The sequence below is a fragment of the Epinephelus fuscoguttatus genome, linkage group LG18 (genome assembly GCF_011397635.1).
Source record: "Epinephelus fuscoguttatus linkage group LG18, E.fuscoguttatus.final_Chr_v1".
In the NCBI taxonomy this organism is placed as follows: Eukaryota; Metazoa; Chordata; class Actinopteri; order Perciformes; family Serranidae; genus Epinephelus; species Epinephelus fuscoguttatus.
This window is the reverse complement of record NC_064769.1, coordinates 33,921,221-33,940,795: the sequence shown is the minus strand read 5'-3', so window position 1 is coordinate 33,940,795 and position 19,575 is coordinate 33,921,221. Positions and strand designations below refer to the sequence as shown.

Here is a 19,575-nt window from a genome sequence, read left to right as displayed (position 1 = left end):
GTGAAGCTTGAGGAAGAGCACTAATGCCCTCCACAATGTGACAGTTTTTCTCAGACTCTCACCCACACGCACTGACTCATCTTTGCCCATGTAACTTTGAACGCTTCGTTCCTGGCCAAATGAGCAGTGTGAACAGTATCATTACTGAGACACAGAATTGTACTGAGAGAAAACGGGGATCTTGTAAACATCCAGGGGTCGGACTTGTCAGCCCCGTGGAGAATAATCACCAACATACAAACACCCACACCTCATAAGACATCTGCTTTGTGCTTTGAAGTTACTGTCACAAAAATGGCAGCGTGAATTCACTTTTTAAGTCACTGGTTTTGAAATCACCCACATCTTTCCATTTCTGTCCACAGTGTTCTCCCTGTCCACTCTTCTCTACCAAGACAAAGAAAAGTGTTCTGTGTCTGATTTAACTCTCTCTAACCTATACTTCTTTGTCATCATCTTTTTTCAGGCTGTAATCTGAAGATTTTTAACAACCAGGAGTTTGCTGCGCTGCTGGCCCAGTCAGTCAATCAGGGGTTTGAGGCAGTCTACCAACTAACCAGGATGTGCACCATCAGAATGAGTTTCGTCAAGGGCTGGGGGGCAGAGTACAGGTATGTTACGCTCCTAAGGCTGATTTATACTTTATTTATGTGTGAATATTGATATGTTCATTTCAAATGTTCAACGTCACTGCCCACATACTTCCATGTGTCCTTTAAGGGGGATATATACTTGTGCGGTGGTGTGTCTGTGTCACTCTGCATTTACACCTCCAAAATACTAGTCGGCGGCAGAGGTTTCTGTGAATTGCTGTAAAGTCTAGTTCATTCAAAACACACATTAAACACACATTAAACATGGCTTAATAGAGACAATTTCAAACACAAGTACACAAATCAGCTTCACTATAACTCGCAGCATTCACAGACAAACACTTGTCTTTATCTGGACACATTTTCCCCACAAATACAACATGCTAATGTTTTTAGCACAAGCCTATGATATTTTTCATTGTATAAATTAGCCTAGCAGCTAGCAGACTATTTCCTCTACTCATATAAGGCCAGGGACAACAGCAACATTTAACAAAGGTAACGTTACAAAATTCGGCACCATCACAAGTCACAAGGTTCACTGATAAAACAACTGTCTTATACTAAACACGTTTTCCAAACAAATATAACATGCTAACGTTATTAGCACAAGCCTATGGTATTTTACATTGTATAAATTAGCCTAGCGACCAGCAGAGATTTCCTTTGCTCATATGAAGCCAGGATAAATCACACACAAGACTTAAAATGCTATTTTTATGGAGGCTTTATTGTCTTCACAATTTATTGTTTCTTATCTGTGAAATTAAAGTAAATACAAGCTTTGTTTCCACTGAGGGAAATGGTTTCAGCTTACAGAAACAGACTGGAGGTCTGTTTGCTGTGATGCGCATTTACATTTCTGGGGAGGTGCATGTCAGGCTATGCCGTAGGCTCTACGTAGATGCCGAGCTAATTGCGCAGGTATGGCGTCGATTGAGCGCAGAAGTATAAATTCTGCCTTATGGTGGCATCAGGGTCCAAAACTAACACTCGTCACTCGTCAGTTACGGGTAGATTTTGTCTCTGGCTGGTAAATTTTTAAGACCACTCGCCACTCTGGCGAGTTTTTTTTTTTTTACCAGCGAAAAATGCATTTTTCTGTTACTGGAGAATGATGCTGGTATCGGCTGGTTTCCTGGCAGAGTAATGTGTATTTCAGGCAGAGACGATCTCTGGTCACGTACGTTAAGTGTGTTACATGCATTTGTGACTAAAAATAGTTTTGTGTGAGCAAAAGAAATCATTCAGGAGCACGCTGTGCGAGTACAAATTTCAACCAGCAGCAGGACAAAATGCGAATCCCGCCGGTTGTGGGTTGAACGGGGGTCACAGACACAGACGCGGACAGGAATACGTATTCCTGTCAAATACGGCGGCCATAGTGCTCCGTGGCGCAAGATAACGGCTTACCGGCAACGGAGAATCCCGGCTCCAGGTCAAATAATTTCCTCTTTCGTTGGTGTCATGACTGCCCAAAAGTACCTGAACAGCCAAGCCATGGCGGCACACAGGTATGTGGCTTGTCAGAGGGGAAATGAGCCGTTCACATTTCTCTCTTTGTGGCAGATAACGGTCCACAAACCTCACTGCACTTTAGCGACTGTTCTTTACTTGTCAGGGGAGGACAATGTTAATGATTATGTTAATCGGTTGGTGTAGATTCACTTAAGTAAAAAAAAAAAAAAAATGACTGAACAACTTTCACTTGTATTGGAGTAATATTTGACCAAGAGTATCTTTACTTTCACTTAAGTCATATTGTTGAATATTTTGTCCACCACTGGTCAGACATTCATGTTTATATAGGGCAGGCCCTGCTGTTGCAGTCTGGTCGAGCTAAAATCTTATGTCTCAACTGTCCAAAGGAGACTGAAGTCAGTGATTCATGTAAAATTCTTTAATGAAAGATTCTTTTTGCACTGTAGAAAGAATATTACAGAATTTATTAACCCAAATATTACACTTAACTGTTGAAACAGTTATTCATATTTTAGCATACATTATTACTAATATTAGTGCACACTATTAAAATATTGATTGAGAATCGCATACAAGACCCAAATGACATGCTAAATAATACTGATAGCAAATTACAACACTTAAAAGCAAATTTTATTTGGTTGGCTGGTAAAATATCTGCTTGGCTGGTAAAAAATTTCACTTACCAAAAGTTAGTTTTGGACCCTGGTTGGCATAGATTCATCCACCTGATGGCACTAGAGGGCAGAGTCAAAAGTTTGAATGTGGACGGACAATTCTCTTCATAGTATCATCGATTTGTTTCGTAGAGACAATTTTTAAATGTCTTCATCATGTCCTATGGTCATATCTTACTTGGAGTATGCAAGATTTTTGGCAGTAGTACTCCGTTTCGTCTGAATCTGAAAGCTGTCAGAAAACAGGCACAATTATGGACAAAATGAATGCAAAGTACAGACAGAAGGCTATGTAATTTTGAGCATAAATGAGCCCTTAAGCACATCATTCTGTCAAGGTTGTCTGGTCAGATCAGAGAGTGGCACAGGGAAATTTATTTGTGCGTCCTCGTGAAAGAGGTCATGCTGGATGCTTGGTGACATAAAGATTGCTTGCAGGCTGTGTTGTGGCTACTGTTGGTTGTTACTTAACATAATTGATATGTCCCTGGGTATTGTGGCTGTTTGGTCTACCCTTTCTTTGTTGGGAGGTAACTTTAATGTCAGAGGAATCAAAGGTTATTTAAGTTTTTTATTCACTTAAATATTCTTTGGGCTGTACATGTATGCTTAAGATTACCCTGTGCAGGCTTACTTGGAGCTTAAAACTGCCAGCAAAAGGCAACATCTAAAATTCTAACCATAATATTCCTTAGACTGGCAGAGCTCCTGTTGGTCTGGCTAGAGCTTGGCAAAGCCTGCAGACTCTCCAAATGCTGTGTAGTGCAACTCTACCATCTGCCCTGAACGCTGACTCACAAGCTGATATCATATGCCCTGTGTGAAACTACAAATATCGTAGCAGCATGTTTGCAGCAAAAATCTCTGTGTGTCGGCAGTTTCACTGAAATCAGTTGTGGAAAAAGTGATGAAAAGACTCAGGATACAAATCCAGCTGAACCTTCAAACCTTGGCATGGTCCCAAAGGGTTACGTGGTCAGATTCTGAGTCACCACTTCCTGTGCAAAATTTGAAATGACATAATAAAAGCTGATACTGTTTCATTAGCACAAAGAGCACACATATGGGAGTTCTGTTAAGGAGGACAGGACGCTTCTTTTGTCTTGTCTCTCCTCTTTGTACTTGAGTTAAATGAATACAGGTGTATCCTCACATAAAAACCGTAGGAATGATGAAGCACACTGTGTAAACAAGCGAGGTAAAAGGTTTGTTAGAGCGTGTGCACGCGCTCATCTGCACTGCATGTGTATAATCTCCATTATATTCCTCCTTTTGTTGTCAAATGTCAGAGATTAAAGAGCATTTGTGTGCATCTCTCTGTCTCTGCGGCCCTCCAACCATCCACCCAGCAAACATCTGTTCTGCTCCTGGCTCCGCTTTGTGCTGCACCCTCCCAGGAGCCAGACTGCAGTGTTTGTGGGGGTGTTTTGGCTTGTCCTCACTGGCCGGGGTTAAGCCGCTGTGTAGCCTGTCTGGTTAGCAGTCAGCGTCTCCACTGTCTGTAGAGACCAGACCAACCCTCACAGTGTAGTCAGCTGTGTTTGATCATCTGCTCAGACCTGTGCAATGCAAGCTCCCATTCATTTTCTATTTGCAGTAAATCACAAAAAGTGCTCTTACTCTTCTCACACCATTAACAGTGCTGCTACTACTTCTTCTTGTACTCGCAATACTTTTTCTGTTACATACAGTGGAAACCACTCATGGTGATCATGATGACAGTGACAGAATCACTCCTGTACAAATGCTGTAATTAGCTTGTAGCAGTGGTTCTCAAACTTCTTAAACTGCATACCACCTTTGAAAAGATAAGGCTCTCCATGTATCACCACTATGACAGACATTAAATACAGTGTGTCGGCCTACCCTAGTGAGCTAAGGGCAGGTTACGCAGGAGGCAGGTTTACTCCTCACCAGAGGATTATTTAATGTTGACTGTACAAAGGGGCAGCACTAGAACTGGCACTTACACTCTTCCACAAAGGCAATAGGCCCTCATTAACTTGACTGCATAGCATGCTGATATGATAGTGATAAGTTTTTTTGATTAAAATGCTGTAGTATTTTAGTATAGTAGTATAGGAGAAGCAGAGGTAAAAAAAAATAAATAAAAAGATTTGAAAATGTCTCGTGGGCAGACGTGGAGTGGTGAGGAGGTGCAGGCACTTATTGATATATGGTCAGAGGACTATATATTGCTGGTTAGTTTATGGATTTCCGTTTTTGGACCTGGCCAATCGATGAGCTGGGTTTTCTTCTTCCTCATGCTTTTTTGTCTTCCTGGTCAATGGTCGTTTCGGGCAATACCGCTTTAAAAAGTGAAGTGTGAAAGTGAACCGAACCAAATGAAGGTGTGAAGTTTTTCGGCATTACCTGCCCAATCGAACCGAGTCCCCCGGACTATTCTGGTCTGAATGCGCCCTTTATGGTAATCAACCATTTAGTGTTTATTTTGGGAGATTTTTCTTTTAACTACTACTACTACTTTTTTTTCTGTTTTACTTAACTCCCATGATACTCAAGCAGTAACTGGTCTGCTTCCAGCTGGCTACCTGAAGTTAGTGCTGCGTGCACATTGAAATCATGACAGTAAGAAGAAGAAGAGTCTAGGTGTCAGTACATTGTCCTTGGAGGCCCACATCAATAATGTTACTTGACCTGTGTACTTTTACTTTCATCTACGTAATATTAATAGTCCTCTCCCGTCACTTACACCTCACACACGGCTATCCTCTTTGGTTACATCCTGCATTGACTATTGCAATCCTGTCCTCTTTGGTCTCCCTCTCAAGTGTCCTCATAAACACCAATTGGTCCAGAACTCAGCCGAACCCCCTCCATAGATCATATCACTGGTGTTCTCCAGCAGCTTCCTGTTAAAGATCACATCGATTTCAAGACTACTTCTCACCTTTAAAGGCCCTTCGTAATCCAACCCTTTCCTACCTGTCTGAACTCAAACCCGTACTCTCAGATCCTCCTCGTCTGCAATCCAACTCGCATTGCCATCTGCCTGCTCGACTACCATGGGTTCTAGAGCCTTGAGCCGTTCTGTGCCCCGGCCTCTGGAATTCTGTCCCCCATGACATTCACAATATTTACTCCCTTTCCACTTTCAAATCCCGTCTGAAAACACACCTGTTCAAACTGGCATATTCAGTCTGATTTAGTGGTCACACACATGTAGAGACTTGCACTGATGATGACTTTAAGATGATACATTGCTGCTTGTTTTTTTTTTAACTTGTAAGATGTGTTTATTATTGAGCCTTAGCCCTCATTCTGTGTTTTATCCCCACAGACGTCAGACAGTAACCAGCACTCCCTGTTGGATCGAGCTGCATCTCAACGGCCCCCTCCAGTGGTTGGATAAGGTGCTGACCCAGATGGGTTCACCATCAGTGCGCTGCTCCAGTATGTCCTAAACAGGGTTCTGCTGCTGCCCGCGCAAATTCACAAACTGTCATGTCACACAACATTTGACCAGTATGTCCTGAGGAAGACCATGGTGCAGTCTTAAACTGAGGCACTAATATTATCATCAAGAAAAAAAAGGATCACACGAAGGACCTGGAGGATGGAGGAATGACATTGCTGATGGACAGTGTTAACAATGATGTCAGTGTGGGCCTGACCACCTTCGGCTCTGTTGGATTAAGATGACATTCCAGTAATCATGGACCTAGTAATTGAAATCACCCTGCAATACCAAATGTCGAGAGTGATGTCATAATGGACCAGACTGCATTCATGTTTTTTTTGGTATTTGACTGAGGCTCTGATCCGACAGAGCTTCTCTGTCCTGCTTGATGATACGAGAGCGGCTGTTATTGGGGATTGCGTGCGAGACCTTCTGGCTACAGGGCAGTCTCTCCAACCGTGAGTCCACCTTACTGCTCCACTACCTACCTACTACAGCACAACTTTGATTCAAGATTTCTGTTTACACAAGGTTGACCAACAGTAGTACTGCCACTCCAGGCTCAACCAAAGTCAACTCCACGCCTGGATATGATTTTCTTTCTTGGTTTTGGTGACCAAACTTCCGTTTTTATCTTGAGGTTTTCTTGCTTTTCCCAGTTCCTGTGTCGTCGTGATCACGGACATGATTACGCCGGAACGACAGTCTTCAGCTCTGAAAGGGGTGACCACTGGGAGACCAAGCTGATGTCTAGAATCAATATAACATACCCTTTAGATGCACACACACCTGTACACTGTAACACAGACAAACCTTCACTATCTTTCACATGAGGACAAATAACTTCCTGTGTGTGTTTAACCGGTCCCATTCAACCATGAGTGTGTAGAGGGGTAGATGTTCGCATCAGAGCTGAAACAGCTGCTAACCAGCATAGATAACTGGAATGAGTAAGCTAAGTAAATCTCAGTGCAAGAGTGGAGGACACGTCCGTCTTCTTGAACTTCATACAAACCACAAAAGCAGAAGTAGTTAACCACAGTTACCAGTTTGCCCCTTGTAGTTTTTGTGGGCCAACCATTTGCACTGACTCTCTGTGTCCCCCCCCCCCCCCCCCCCCGCACGCTCTTACGCTCTCTCTTACACCCTCTTTATTAACTTTTTACAATTATATCATCATGCTTATGAAGGAGAGTGTTGGACTTGGAGACGTGTAGGACTAGGACTCAGTATAATGCAGTTCAAGAATCTAAGCCTCAGTGTCGCCCCCTGCTGTCTAAAAGAAAGAAATACCATCACTTACATTTCACTGATGCAGACATTGAGCAAGTCTCTCTCAATTATATGCTTGGACTGATGCACGATTTTCTCCATTATTGACATTTTATTGATAGGAAGACAACTCCCGCAGTGTGGGACTTTGAAAAAAAAAACAAAAAAAAAACGGCTTCTATACTGTTGTTGCACTGCCCCAAATTATGCACACTTGATATCGCTACAAGAAAGTTGCCTTTGATGTAAAATACAGCGAGATATGCTTTGAAATGTACATATAGGAATGTTGAAAAACCCAAGTGGTGTCACGGCAATTACAAAAAAAATCTTCCATATTTTTAAGAATGTTCACTTTAAGAGTTTTTTTGCGTATATTGTCTAAATTGGCTTATTAAAGATTGTTAAATTCAGTTGATTTTAATAAAATTCCTTTCCCCGATCTAAAAGCCAGCCGGTACCTACGTTGGTACTGTAGAGTCCCAAATCGTAAGTATTTAAGCTTTAAGTATTTGACAAGCTAGTTATACGACACAGCTATTTTCTTTACACATTCTTTTAGCTACATTTTTGTATCGTGTATTTTTTACATATGAATATATTTAAAGATCTTCAAAGCTTTCTTCCCTTTTATTAGAATTCAGTATTTTTTTAGAATATGCCCTCGGCTTGAAACGACAGCTTGATGATGAGTTATGAAGTATGTAGCATAGGATGGAACATTTTCACTGACTTTACCACAGTTTGGATTTGGTGACCGAGAGGCCGAGCCATCATAATTCCCATTCTGTTTTCTTCTTGGCCAGTGAATTTTGGAATCTATCAGCTGTTACAGCTGTTGAAAAAGGTAATTTCTTGTCTAACTCTTAGGATTTTTTTTTTCAGCCTAAAGGGTGTGACGTGAATTATGATTGTGCTGTCCCAAAGACTGAATGCATGTATTACATTTTACAGTATGCCCTGTACACTGCAGATCCACTGTGTCATAAACCTAATTGCTGATGAAAACCTAACAGCTTCAGTTTTCTGATACCAAATTTATTGACTTAATATTTAAACTTGCCAGTTTACTTTTTGGGGTGTAGTTTGTTGCAAATTTTTAGTCACAAATCAAGCTCTCATGGCAGCATGGTGGTGCAGTGGGTTTGCATGTTCTCCCCATGTCAGCGTGGGTTTTCTCCAGGAGCTCCAGTTTCCTCTCACAGTCCAAATACATCCAGGTTAATTGGCGACTCTAAATTGGCCGTAGGTGTGTAGGTGTCTGGCGACCTGTCCAGGGTATACCCCACCTCTTGCCCTTGAACATGCGGTTCCAGAACTGAATGAATAAATCAAGATACCTGTTTATCTATCAGTATGCCATGGTCACTAGAAAATAATTCTGTTTAAAACTAAACAAAATTCAGATTTTTGGAGATGTTAGGATTTAATTCAGCAGCTGAGCAATGCAGTATTATTTTCCAGTATCAAAGCAGATGGTATTCAGTCGGAAGGCTCTGACTTTGGAAGGTGAATCTGTCTTACTTTAGCAACATAGGACATTCCAGTACGTGCTGCAAAAGCTGCTGCAGCTCCGCAGACGTTTGATTCTCATGACTCCTTATATGTGGTTGTAAACTGTCAATTTACAGTGAGCGTGTTAACATGCACACGATATGTCCCATTCAACGCGTCTTTATTCTCAAATGTATCCCTCAAGTCTCATACTGTCACATTCCAGATCGCTTGTTTGACGTGTTTCAAACTTTGACAGAACCTGACTGGTCTTGACTTGTTGCTAATTAATGCCGGTGTGCATGTAAACACGTTCACGTTTTTCTGTTTGATTACTGCAACATGTCGGGGAAATGTTGGTTCAAAGATTTAAAGATTTATTGTAGAAGACACATTCTCACTCCAACCTCGTCAGGTATCGACTTTTTGTCATGGACTTTCCACGTCCACATGCGATGTGCAAGGTACCCTGGGTGTGTTGGTTGTTGGCATTCTGGGACGCCGTGTCAAGTTCTGCCTGTTACATGCATTGTTTTCTTTCAAAATACACTTCTATTTTCACAGAAAATTTACAGATTACATACAGTCTCTTTCAAAAAGAACACACTATGTCGGTAAAACATCGCAAATTGATGTTTTTTCCCTCCAACAACAGGCGCACGTGGTTGGGTTTAGGAAAAAAGAACTGAGTTTGGCTTTATAATCTCATGGGATGTCCACCACCAGTCCCACTCGCCCTTCTCGGACTTTCGCTGGCTTAATTTAAGTTCTTATCCCGCTGTGTTTCCCCCTGATGCCGTCAAACTATAATGGCGACCGGCCGCGTATCTTGCAGTGTTTGTTTGGCAAACAAACACCAACTTTCGGAAAAAAGAACAGGGTTTGGCTTTATAATCTATGGGCTTTATAATCTAGGGGACGCGAACACCGCTCTCCTGGGTGAATGTTGGTGTTTGTTGGGTCTGGGCACACAAACATCGACTTTTGGAAAAAAGAACAAGGTGTGGCTTTATAATCTATGGGACACTTTATAATCTATGGGATGCGAACAATGCTCTCCTGGGTGAAAGTCAGTGTTTGTTGGACCCATCCACCACCCCACCCACTCTCCCTACTCAGACTTTAACTGCCTTAACTTTAGTTCATATCCCGCAGCATTTTTCTCTGACACGGCTAAGTGCCATTAAACTATAACAGTGATCGGCCATGTATCATGCCGATGTTAAAAGACAGCTTTTTCGTCAGTGTCTGACGCCACAAGTCACTGCCCAAGCGCCAGATTTTGACAACTTCGGAGTGAGACTGGGTTGTTGTAGAACACCAAATGATGGTTTAATGAAGTTTATCATATAATAAGAAGATAAGAAGTCCGTAAATCCTGATGTGTAAACATACCGTCAGCATCCTGCAGAAATCAAGATTTGAGGTTGATTGACACTCGATAGGTAACATCTCCACCTCCAGGGTGGTGTACGTTAGCACTTGGACCAAACTGAAAGATTCACACTTTTAAAAAAAATCCTGTGGTTGGTTTGACTCTGCAAATCATAAGCATACTTTTTTAGGGACTGTATTTGCTTCATTCAGCGAGCATTGGGTCAAATTTTTATCACTTGTGACGAGCCAAACGCAGTGATGTTCGTCTTTTTCTGTGTGTATCTACCTGTCCACCCGTCTGTCCCGCCTTTTCGCTGGTCTTTTCTTTTTCATTTAATAGGGTAAAAAGTTGACTGGACTTTGCCAAGGTCAGTACACAGGACATGAAAACATAGTGTTACCTTTAAGGTTGTTGTATCATTGCTAACCCACGTTCGTTCTATGCAGTGACATCAAATCGTTCGGATTGAACACATTCCTCGGTAGTGTATTTTCTGATGGCTAGACATGCTGGTGTCTGCATATCGCCAGCGTCCAGCAACAGCCTTTGTATCAACTTTATTTTGTTTCTTTAAATGAGTGCCACCCGACATCGTACCCAGAAACCAACCAGCTGTTCTCACTCCTTGAGAATTCTGTTTTAGGCATGGATGACGAGACCAAACGAGGTTTCATGTAGGCGACATTGACACATTTCGAGGGTCCACATTCCTATTTACAGATGACATATTGTATTTTTTTTTCTTATTGTGATGACAATTGTGTATCCCCAAACAAGCCTCTTTCTGACGGACTCCTACGAAGGTGGCTTTTTGGAGACAGTGAAGTTTCTACATGTCACTAGTGATGTTATTGTATAGTTGTACTTTTATTTTACCATACATGCTGTTCCTTTCTCTTGCTATCGACGGAGCGTATTCCATTAGACGACAAAGCTGTTAGGATTTCTGTCTTCTTCAAACACTGATGACGATCTTCATAGGCTTTCCAACTATTCTACATATACAGTCAACTTCTTACAGTGTACACTAATAAAGCTGTTTTAATTCAACTGAATATTGTGTCCTGTGCTGCATGTCTTAAGTGGTTTGATGTGTTTTCTATGACTCAAAACACAACTTACAGCTGAAGTAGGCACATGGTTGATGTGACATAGGATAGCATATGACACTGTCGCCAACCAGGGCAGTTTGCAAGTCTCGGAAAGGACAGTCGTTTGTACTTTGAGCGATGACAAACCATGAGTTTACCATGTGTTTAACAGTCTCTATCCTCTGTTTAACATGTACATGGTGCTTTGTTATCTTGTCATACGAGCCATAGGTGTCAATATATACCGGTATTGACAATAACTGTGATTGATATCATGTTAAGAATAGTATTTTGAGTTTAATTCAGTTGCATAAAGAGGGACAAAATGCACAATAAGGGACTGTTCGTTGTTTTTGAGAGGGGAGGCAAGTCAAATAATTTTTAAAGCACTGGGGAGGGGCTTATGTTTGTTATTCTAAGTTAGGGAAGAGGCATACAACTTTAAATGGTTGTCTTTTGTATTTACTTAACTTTTTATAGGAAACATGCCAAAGAAAACTGTAAAAACAGAAATTATTGTTGGATTTTCAAATTTCTGACGGTCCTTGAACACATTATGTGGGACAACACTTGGATTAGAAAAGAACCCAACCAAATCTGAGAAACAGTGATATTTCATTAAAATACCTTTAGTCTACATGTCTCTTTTAAAATTTGGCAGAAAATTAACCGTTTGCACAAACTAACCAGCATGCACGACAAGAGTGAAAAACAGGCTTTTTTCAACTCCAGGATTTTGTGCTAAACTTAAAAGTTTCAAAAATCAAAAGTAAATCAAACACCTAATTTATGGTGGAGGGAGGGTCATGCATTTTTGCCGAGTCACTCAGGGAGGCTTGAGCAAAAATATTTGTGGCTTATGGGCGGGTCAAAAAAATCCCACGACACGACACGACACAAATAACAAAGAAGAATTTGACTAATATTATTACTTATCTATTCACTTAGTTATTCAAAAATTCTGTAGATATTCCAGTAATATTGATGGCAATAACTCCTATGGCCATGATAACTGTGTAGTAAAATATCTGATATTGTGCCAGCTCTAATCTGGAATTTTGACATCCTTGTTTGCATGGAACTGTCATTTTCTCGTGGGAAAATACGCTGGTGTCTTTGTTTTAGTTGGTGAATTCACATTGTCTTCAGTGTGACACAGATGCAAAAATAAAATGAAATAAATAAAAATAAAAATAGATAGTTAAATGGAATAAAAATGAAAACATGAGACTCTATATGCTAATTTATTTTTTTATAATACACAAATTACCTCAGGTACACAACAACACAGGAGAGCTCATGACATCAGTTGCATCAGGAGATGAATGACATTTTACAAAAGCTGAGAAATAAATGATAATATCAATACAAAATCTCACAATAAATAGAATAAGAATGGACATTAGGATAAAACAAGAGAAATTAATTTCACATCAGGGGCGTATTTAAATAAGTTTTAAAGAGAACAGAGAGTTCAGCAGTAAATTAAGTTCAGTCATGAACATGCCAATTTAAACGTGTCTCTGTCACTGAGTGTTTTGAGGTGTGTTTACCTTTATCACTGATCTACCAATGGCGGCCTGGCAGGGGGCGGGGCTTACTAATTAATTGGGTCAGCAGGAACCAGGTGTGTAAGAGGAAGGTGGAGGCAGTTTTCGCGGGCATTTTGAGTTGACACTTAGTTTAAGCTAACTGGGAGCCCTTTCTAGAGTTGTGACTATCTCTTTTTCATATGTGAAGAGGTGTCTGTTCAAGAAAATAACTTTTACTTTTGATTTTTCGTCCTTGGACTGAGTTTAACAGTGAAACTTAAGGGAAACACGTTTGGTCTGGACACTTTCTGGGGTCATGCTAACAGCTAAAGGTAAGACTAAAACTGCTCAGCCAAGCTTTTCCCACAGTAACACCCCCATTACTCCTTTATTTAACACAAACAACTGACATACACAAACAGCTCATGTTAAGGGATGACCACAGTCCCTCAGACATATTAGGTAGGGCTGCAATTTACACTCACTGGCTGCTTTATTAGGTACACCTTGCTAGTGCCGGGTTGGACCCCTTTTGCCTTCAGAACTGCCTTAATTCTTGGTGTCATAGACTCAACAAGGTGCTGGAAACATTCCTCAGAGATTTTGGTCCATACTGACATGATGACATCACACACAAAGGTGCTCTATTGGACTGAGATCTGGTGACTGTGGAGGCCATTGGAGTACAGTGAACTCATTGTCATGTTTGAGATGATGTGAGCTTTGTGACATGGTGCGTTATCCTGCTGGAAGTAGCCATCAGAAGATGGGTACACTGTGGTCATAAAGGGATGGACACGCTCAGCAACAATACTCAGGTAGGCTGTGGTGTTTAAACCAGGCTCAGTTGCTACTAAGAAAATCTCCCCCACACCATTACACCAGCAGCAGCGTGAACCGTTGATACAAGGCAGGATGGATCCATGACGGCAAATTCTGAGCCTACCATCTGAATGTGGCAGCAGAAATCCAGACTCATCAGACCAGGCAATGTTTTTCCAATCTTCTATTGTCCAGTTTTGGTGAGCCTGTGTGAACTGTAGCCTCAGTTTCCTGTTGTTAGCTGACAGGAGTGGCACCTGGTGTGGTCTTCTGCTGCTGTAGCCCATCTGCTTCAAGGTTGGACAAGGTGTTGTTGCTTCAGAGATGGTCTCTGCACACCTTGGTTGGAACCAGTGCTTATTTGACTTCCTGTTGCCTTTCTATCATCTTGAACCAGTCTGGCCATTCTCCTCTGACCTCTGGCATCAACAAGGCATTTTGGCTCACTGGATATTTTCTCTTTCTGGGACCATCCTCTGCAAACCCTAGAGATGGTTGTGTGTGAGTAGATCAGCAGTAAAAACAGTAGTTGTATGAGTGTAGATTGCATTACTTGTGCCACTTGTAATACACACTAATAGTCAGTAGAGGGAGGTAGAAGCACATTAATGACAGACCTCTGAGTGAGAAGCTGTTCTCATGAAGTTGAACTCGTCTATTGTTTGTCGCTCTTATCTCTCCACAAAAACTCTCCTCCTGTTCTTATGTTTATTTTAGCCATATCCATCTTAGTGTTGAATGCAGAGCATTTTTGACCCTGCCACATTTCAGACAGCATAACCTGCATTTAAAAAGTCTTTTTGTAACGTTTTATCGGTCACAACCAAAGTAGTGACGTTTAAATTCAAAGGAGAAATTGCCTCTCAAATAGGGAGTCTGATAAATCCTATCTCGCTGTAACTCCACCTCTAAGACCCACAGTTGTTTCCATTTTCCTTCCACACACACACACACACACACACACACACACACACACTGACACACACAGACATCGGATCCCTGAAACAGTAATTGATAAATAACAAATAAATAAAATGTTAATTTCTCCCTCTGAATTATTTAGATTTGTTTACTGTCAGCGAGTGAAACCTCTAACCCCTCCCTTCTGTGTGCGCAGTGCAGCAGGCTACTTAGCCAAATGATGGCCTTACAGTTAAACATCTCAGACACATTAAAACACATTAAAAACCATTGCAGTTAAAAGGTTTGGTGGGCTGAGAGCGAACAGTCTGAGAGGGAAGAGGCTGTGTCTGTGCGTGCGTGTGTACGGCTGCTGTTTATGCGTCAGAAACAAGCACATTAGGTGACTTTGTTACGATGTGAATGCACCAGAATTGGTAACTTTAATCTGCAGTCCCTGGACTGAATGATTTCTGCGTGTGTCATCACTCTAGACGTGACCTGGCATTCATATATTTTAGGCATATATTCTTTGTTTGTGCATCCACGTACAAGTATTTGGCACCTTCCCATTTGCATCTGCCTTAGTGCACATATTGCCATGTGTGTGCAAAGTGAGCCAGAGTGAGTACTCTTTCTAAGTGACCCGCTTGTGCTCCATTACCAGAGCATCATTAAGCTGTTGTTGTTGATGCTCCTTCCTTATGGTTTGGCCTTGGATCCCATCCCTTCCCCTGAGCCCTATTACAGCACAGAGCAGTAAGCATTTCCCAAACAAATTAATACTACATCCTGAGTGTACCTAAACTTTCTGGAAGTGTAATATAGACTGGTAATGGTGGCAGTCATTTTTATCTCTTGTGGTTGCAGAACGGATTTCAGTTTATGTTTATGTTTCTGAATGGTTTATAGACACACGCACGTTAATTCCTGTGACCGTGGCGTCTGCTTTATGGGCTGGGTATCGATCTGACGTGCTGTAACCATGCTGTCTCGTGCAGCGGCCGCAAATGCAAAATGCTTTCCAATAACTATGAGAGTAATTCAGATTGGTAAATTACAGGCAGCAGCATGCTGTACGTATTGCAGCAGTGAGCCTGTTAGTCTGCAGCGGGTTATGGATTTCATATGAACATGAGGTTGGCTGGTCCAGGAGAGTGATGGCAGGTTCAGATTTCTTTGCTGGTAAGCATCTGCTTCTAAAGAAGAGAATATTTCTGTCAACATCACGTCACATTAAAGGTAGATTATCAGATTATAATTATGGGCTTTCATTGGTATCTGTGTTAAAGAAATGAGACTGGGATTGCTGCTCTTAAGAGTACAGGCTAGTTTGCACACTCATGATTGTAAATGTTCGAGCTTCTTTCAGTTTTTGTCCAGCGTTTTGTCCACTTTCTCTAAGTTGGACTGTGTATTCTATATCACACATTTCAGGCTGAGGATACAAGCTGCTAAATGAAGGAGCTCGGACATCTGCAGGGAGCTGGGAGTTGAGCCTCTGCTCCTTCATGTCGAAAGGGGTCAGCTGAGGTGGTGCCTCCCGCTTTTGGCGTTCTGGGCATGTCCCACTGGTTGAAGGCCCCGGGGAAGACCCAGAACATGCTGGAGGATTACATATCTTGCCTGGGAATGCCTTGGGGTCCCCAAGGAGGAGCTGGAAAGCACTGCTGGGGAGAGGGACATCTGGGGTGCTTGGCTTGGCTTGCTTCCCCCGTGACCCAACCGGATAGATGGATGGACGGACATTTCAGGCCTGCTCATTGACATGGGTATTTTTGTAAACGGGGTGAAACTGAAAATGCAAAAACACAATTGGAGCGTTGTCATCAGCATGTCAGACCTAGAGGTGGTGATATAACCATAACCCTAAAGCCACGCAAAGGAGAAGAAGTAGGTGTTGGCCAGTCGGCTACCTGGAACAGTGACCTCTGACACCTTTGTTCCTGAAGATAGTGGTAAGAGTAACTGTACATTTATGTATAAACATGTAAAAAGTCCTGCTAGCGAGGTTAGAGCCAGCACTGTTTAGGTCACATCCACCAGTGCAGGAAATGCCACCATGTTTTTGAGGCCTCACAAAGGAGATAACGACACACAATGCTGAACGCCCAAAACTTTGTTTTCCCTGTCTGCACGGCAACACTGAAAAGTTTGTGGAACCCTGACAGAGTTTAACACAAGGTTTGTTTTAAGGACTTTGGGGCCGATTGCACAAAATACCTTCAGTTAAGATTTTCCTTTAAGTCCTAGTTAAGGTTTCCTCAAAATAGCATTGGTCGCACAAAACACCCTTATGGTTTTCTCCTTTTCTTGGTCTTATACTGTTGCACAAAAGACCTCTGCAACCACAGCAAGGTAAAAAAACAAAAACCCTTAAGGTACCTATGATTCTACCTTAACTGCAATCCAACCAAGTTTATGGTGATAAATGAAAAGAACTAACACTCAGAGAGAAGAGTGCTCTGCAACCAAGAGAACCCAGTGGATACACTTTTGATTTTACACTATAGATTTAACTGAATAAATTTTTGTTCCTTCTTCCTACATTCGTTCTCCTCTGACCAGTATGGTTTCCTTTTTTCACCATCCAACAATAAGCCAACAATGTGAGATGATAAGAGGCGTCACAAGCATAAGTCTAAGCAAACAAACAATCTCCATGGAAACTTTTACAACTTTTAAAATCTCTTTCATTGCGGTATGCTTTTCCTTAACTAAGGAAACCTTCTAAGGGATTCTGTGCAACTGTGTAAGTCCCTCAGCTAAGGAGAAATTAAGCCTTCAGTGTCGTACTTAAGGTGTTTTGTGCAACCGGTCCCTGAAACGCAGTTTGCAGTTGGACGAAATGCCAAAATGCATAAAAGCTACGTTTGCAAACATACCCTTTGCTGCGTTGACTCTGTCTTAGTAAAGACATCGATTTAAATTCTTTCCTTAATGTGTAAGGTGTCAGTGTTTATTCATGATTACTATCCACCTCTCTATCAGTCTTATGTCCATATATCTGAGGTGAAAATCCTACCTGTCACACGCGGGGGAGGATTTTTAAAAACACATTTAACTCTCCCTGTCTGCCATCTTCGATTCCTGGTGACATGGCAATGTAGGTCCTGACATACGACCTGAGCGCTGACCCCAGACTGTCATCTATCATTAATATGACTTTTGTTTCTGACGTTGTTTTGTGCCGTCTGACGTCCTGGGGTAAGGTTCCTCCCAGGGTTCCTTACATTTCACCTGCCTGACCCCTAGATTCTAAACCTTAGACATGATGCGCGTGTGTGTGCTCGTCTCTGTTGGTGTGTTTCTTTCCTGGATGAACCCACTTTACTTCTTGGCTTTAGGTCTTAGCAAGGCACTTTGTGTATGTGTGAGCTTGTGTGCAGGTGTGTTTAGGGCCATAGGACCCGAAGAAGGGTAATCATGTATAAGTTATGTCAGCTAATTAAGACTGGGCCCTAACCTATGGCTGACCCTGAGGAAATAACAATGCACCAACTAAAAGCCTTTGTACCTGTGTACCTGTGGCCTCTTGGCCGCACCAGAGTGTTGGATGTCCTGTGTGTGCGCTCTGGCTGGCTGGTAGCGCAGGGCTACCTTGATCTGGTAACTGGAGCACGAGGAGAGAAGAAACGAGAGAGCAAAGAGAAAAGGACGGCGCGAGAGTGAAGGAGAAAAGAGAAGGGGTGAAAGAAAGAAAGTGCCTCTTCAGTGAAAGAAAGTAAGAGAGTCAAAAGCCTAGCCCATGTAATTAGGCCTAAATGAGTTTTCCACTGACTCAGTGGGTCGTGGCGATGCAGCGCTGGGACAAAGATAGACTGGAGGTCAGGGAGTCATCGAGTCAGGGAGACGGGGCATGCTGTAGTCATATAAAGAGAGGGGGCACAGTGAAGGATGCTGGGACTGTAGGTCCTCTCTGGTCAAGGTTTTTAAGAGGAGATGCTCAATACCAGTTTTATTACTGTTGTTGCTTTAGAGCTGCACACAGAGAGATTTTATGTGAATTAAACGTCCATTTTACCTGCTTCAGTGTGTGGAGCTGAATTAGAGAGAAGCTTCCCATAATTCTCTTAATTAAAGACCCTGCACACCCACAGTAAACCAAACCAGTGATTCTACGCATTGTAGCTGACTGGCTTCTTCTCAGGACTGTGTGGGCTCTCTTATCTCTTTTCTTTAAAATAGGCCTTTCTCATGATGTGCATTTTGGCAAGCCGAGGTGAAATAGGCTCGGGCCATATTACAGTGTGCCACGGTTTTTAGAAATCCTCAACATCTGATTTTCATCAACTTCTGCAGTTCAACTGTGTAGGATTTATGCTGAGTTCACGCTACATGATATCAGCCCGACGCAGCGCTGTATGGTGCCGGCCGACAATGAGTGTCGTATGTGATAATCCATCGTTCCGTCTTGTGTAGTGTGTCATGGTAGACGACAACCGACGCTGCTACTAGGGTGCCTCCCAATGTCCTGACAGAAAGATTAGCATGTTAAATTTTCTTTTTGTCGTTCACACCTTCTCCCGTCACAGCCGTTGTAAAAAAGGTAAACATGATGGACTGAAACAGCAGAGGCACTTTATCATCCTGCTGTTAGCGTCAAGCTAGCAGATAATGTTACTTCTTCATAATGGAGAGGGACATAAAGTAAGAAAATTAAAGAGTCGTGGCTTTAACTCACCACAACTGCAGAGGCTACCAGCTTCATTTGAAACAGACTACATCATAAACGGGCTGTTAACTATTATTTCCTCTGTATTTTTATATTTTTACTTTATATCCGCCCCCGTTTGAATTGATAAAGTTAATGCATCCTGCCGTCATTTCAAACTCTAACACTTCCTTATCCATTTCAGATTAAAAGCTCCTTATAACTTCTGTTCAGAGAATCCCTTCAGCTTCTAAAAAGG

The 19,575-nt window shown here is 42.0% G+C and overlaps 2 protein-coding genes across 5 annotated transcripts in view; both read left to right on the top strand.

Annotated features, from left to right (window-relative positions):
- Positions 1–11,362, top strand: part of smad2 (SMAD family member 2) — a 28,986-nt gene extending 17,624 nt beyond the window's left edge. For 3 of the 4 annotated variants that reach the window (XM_049603646.1, XM_049603645.1, XM_049603644.1), the window contains 2 exons: positions 467–611; positions 6,054–11,362. In XM_049603646.1, the coding sequence (XP_049459603.1) occupies positions 467–611; positions 6,054–6,177 (269 nt within the window). In that variant the 3' untranslated portion in view covers positions 6,178–11,362. The remainder of the gene's footprint in view (positions 1–466; positions 612–6,053) is intronic. The other variant, XR_007451669.1, reaches the window with a different exon arrangement.
- A 1,757-nt stretch (positions 11,363–13,119) lies between these two features.
- The window catches only part of skor2 (SKI family transcriptional corepressor 2), a 167,665-nt gene continuing 161,209 nt past the window's right edge, over positions 13,120–19,575 (top strand). The window contains exon 1 of the mRNA XM_049603630.1: positions 13,120–13,272. The gene's annotated coding sequence lies outside the window, so the exon portion shown is untranslated. The remainder of the gene's footprint in view (positions 13,273–19,575) is intronic.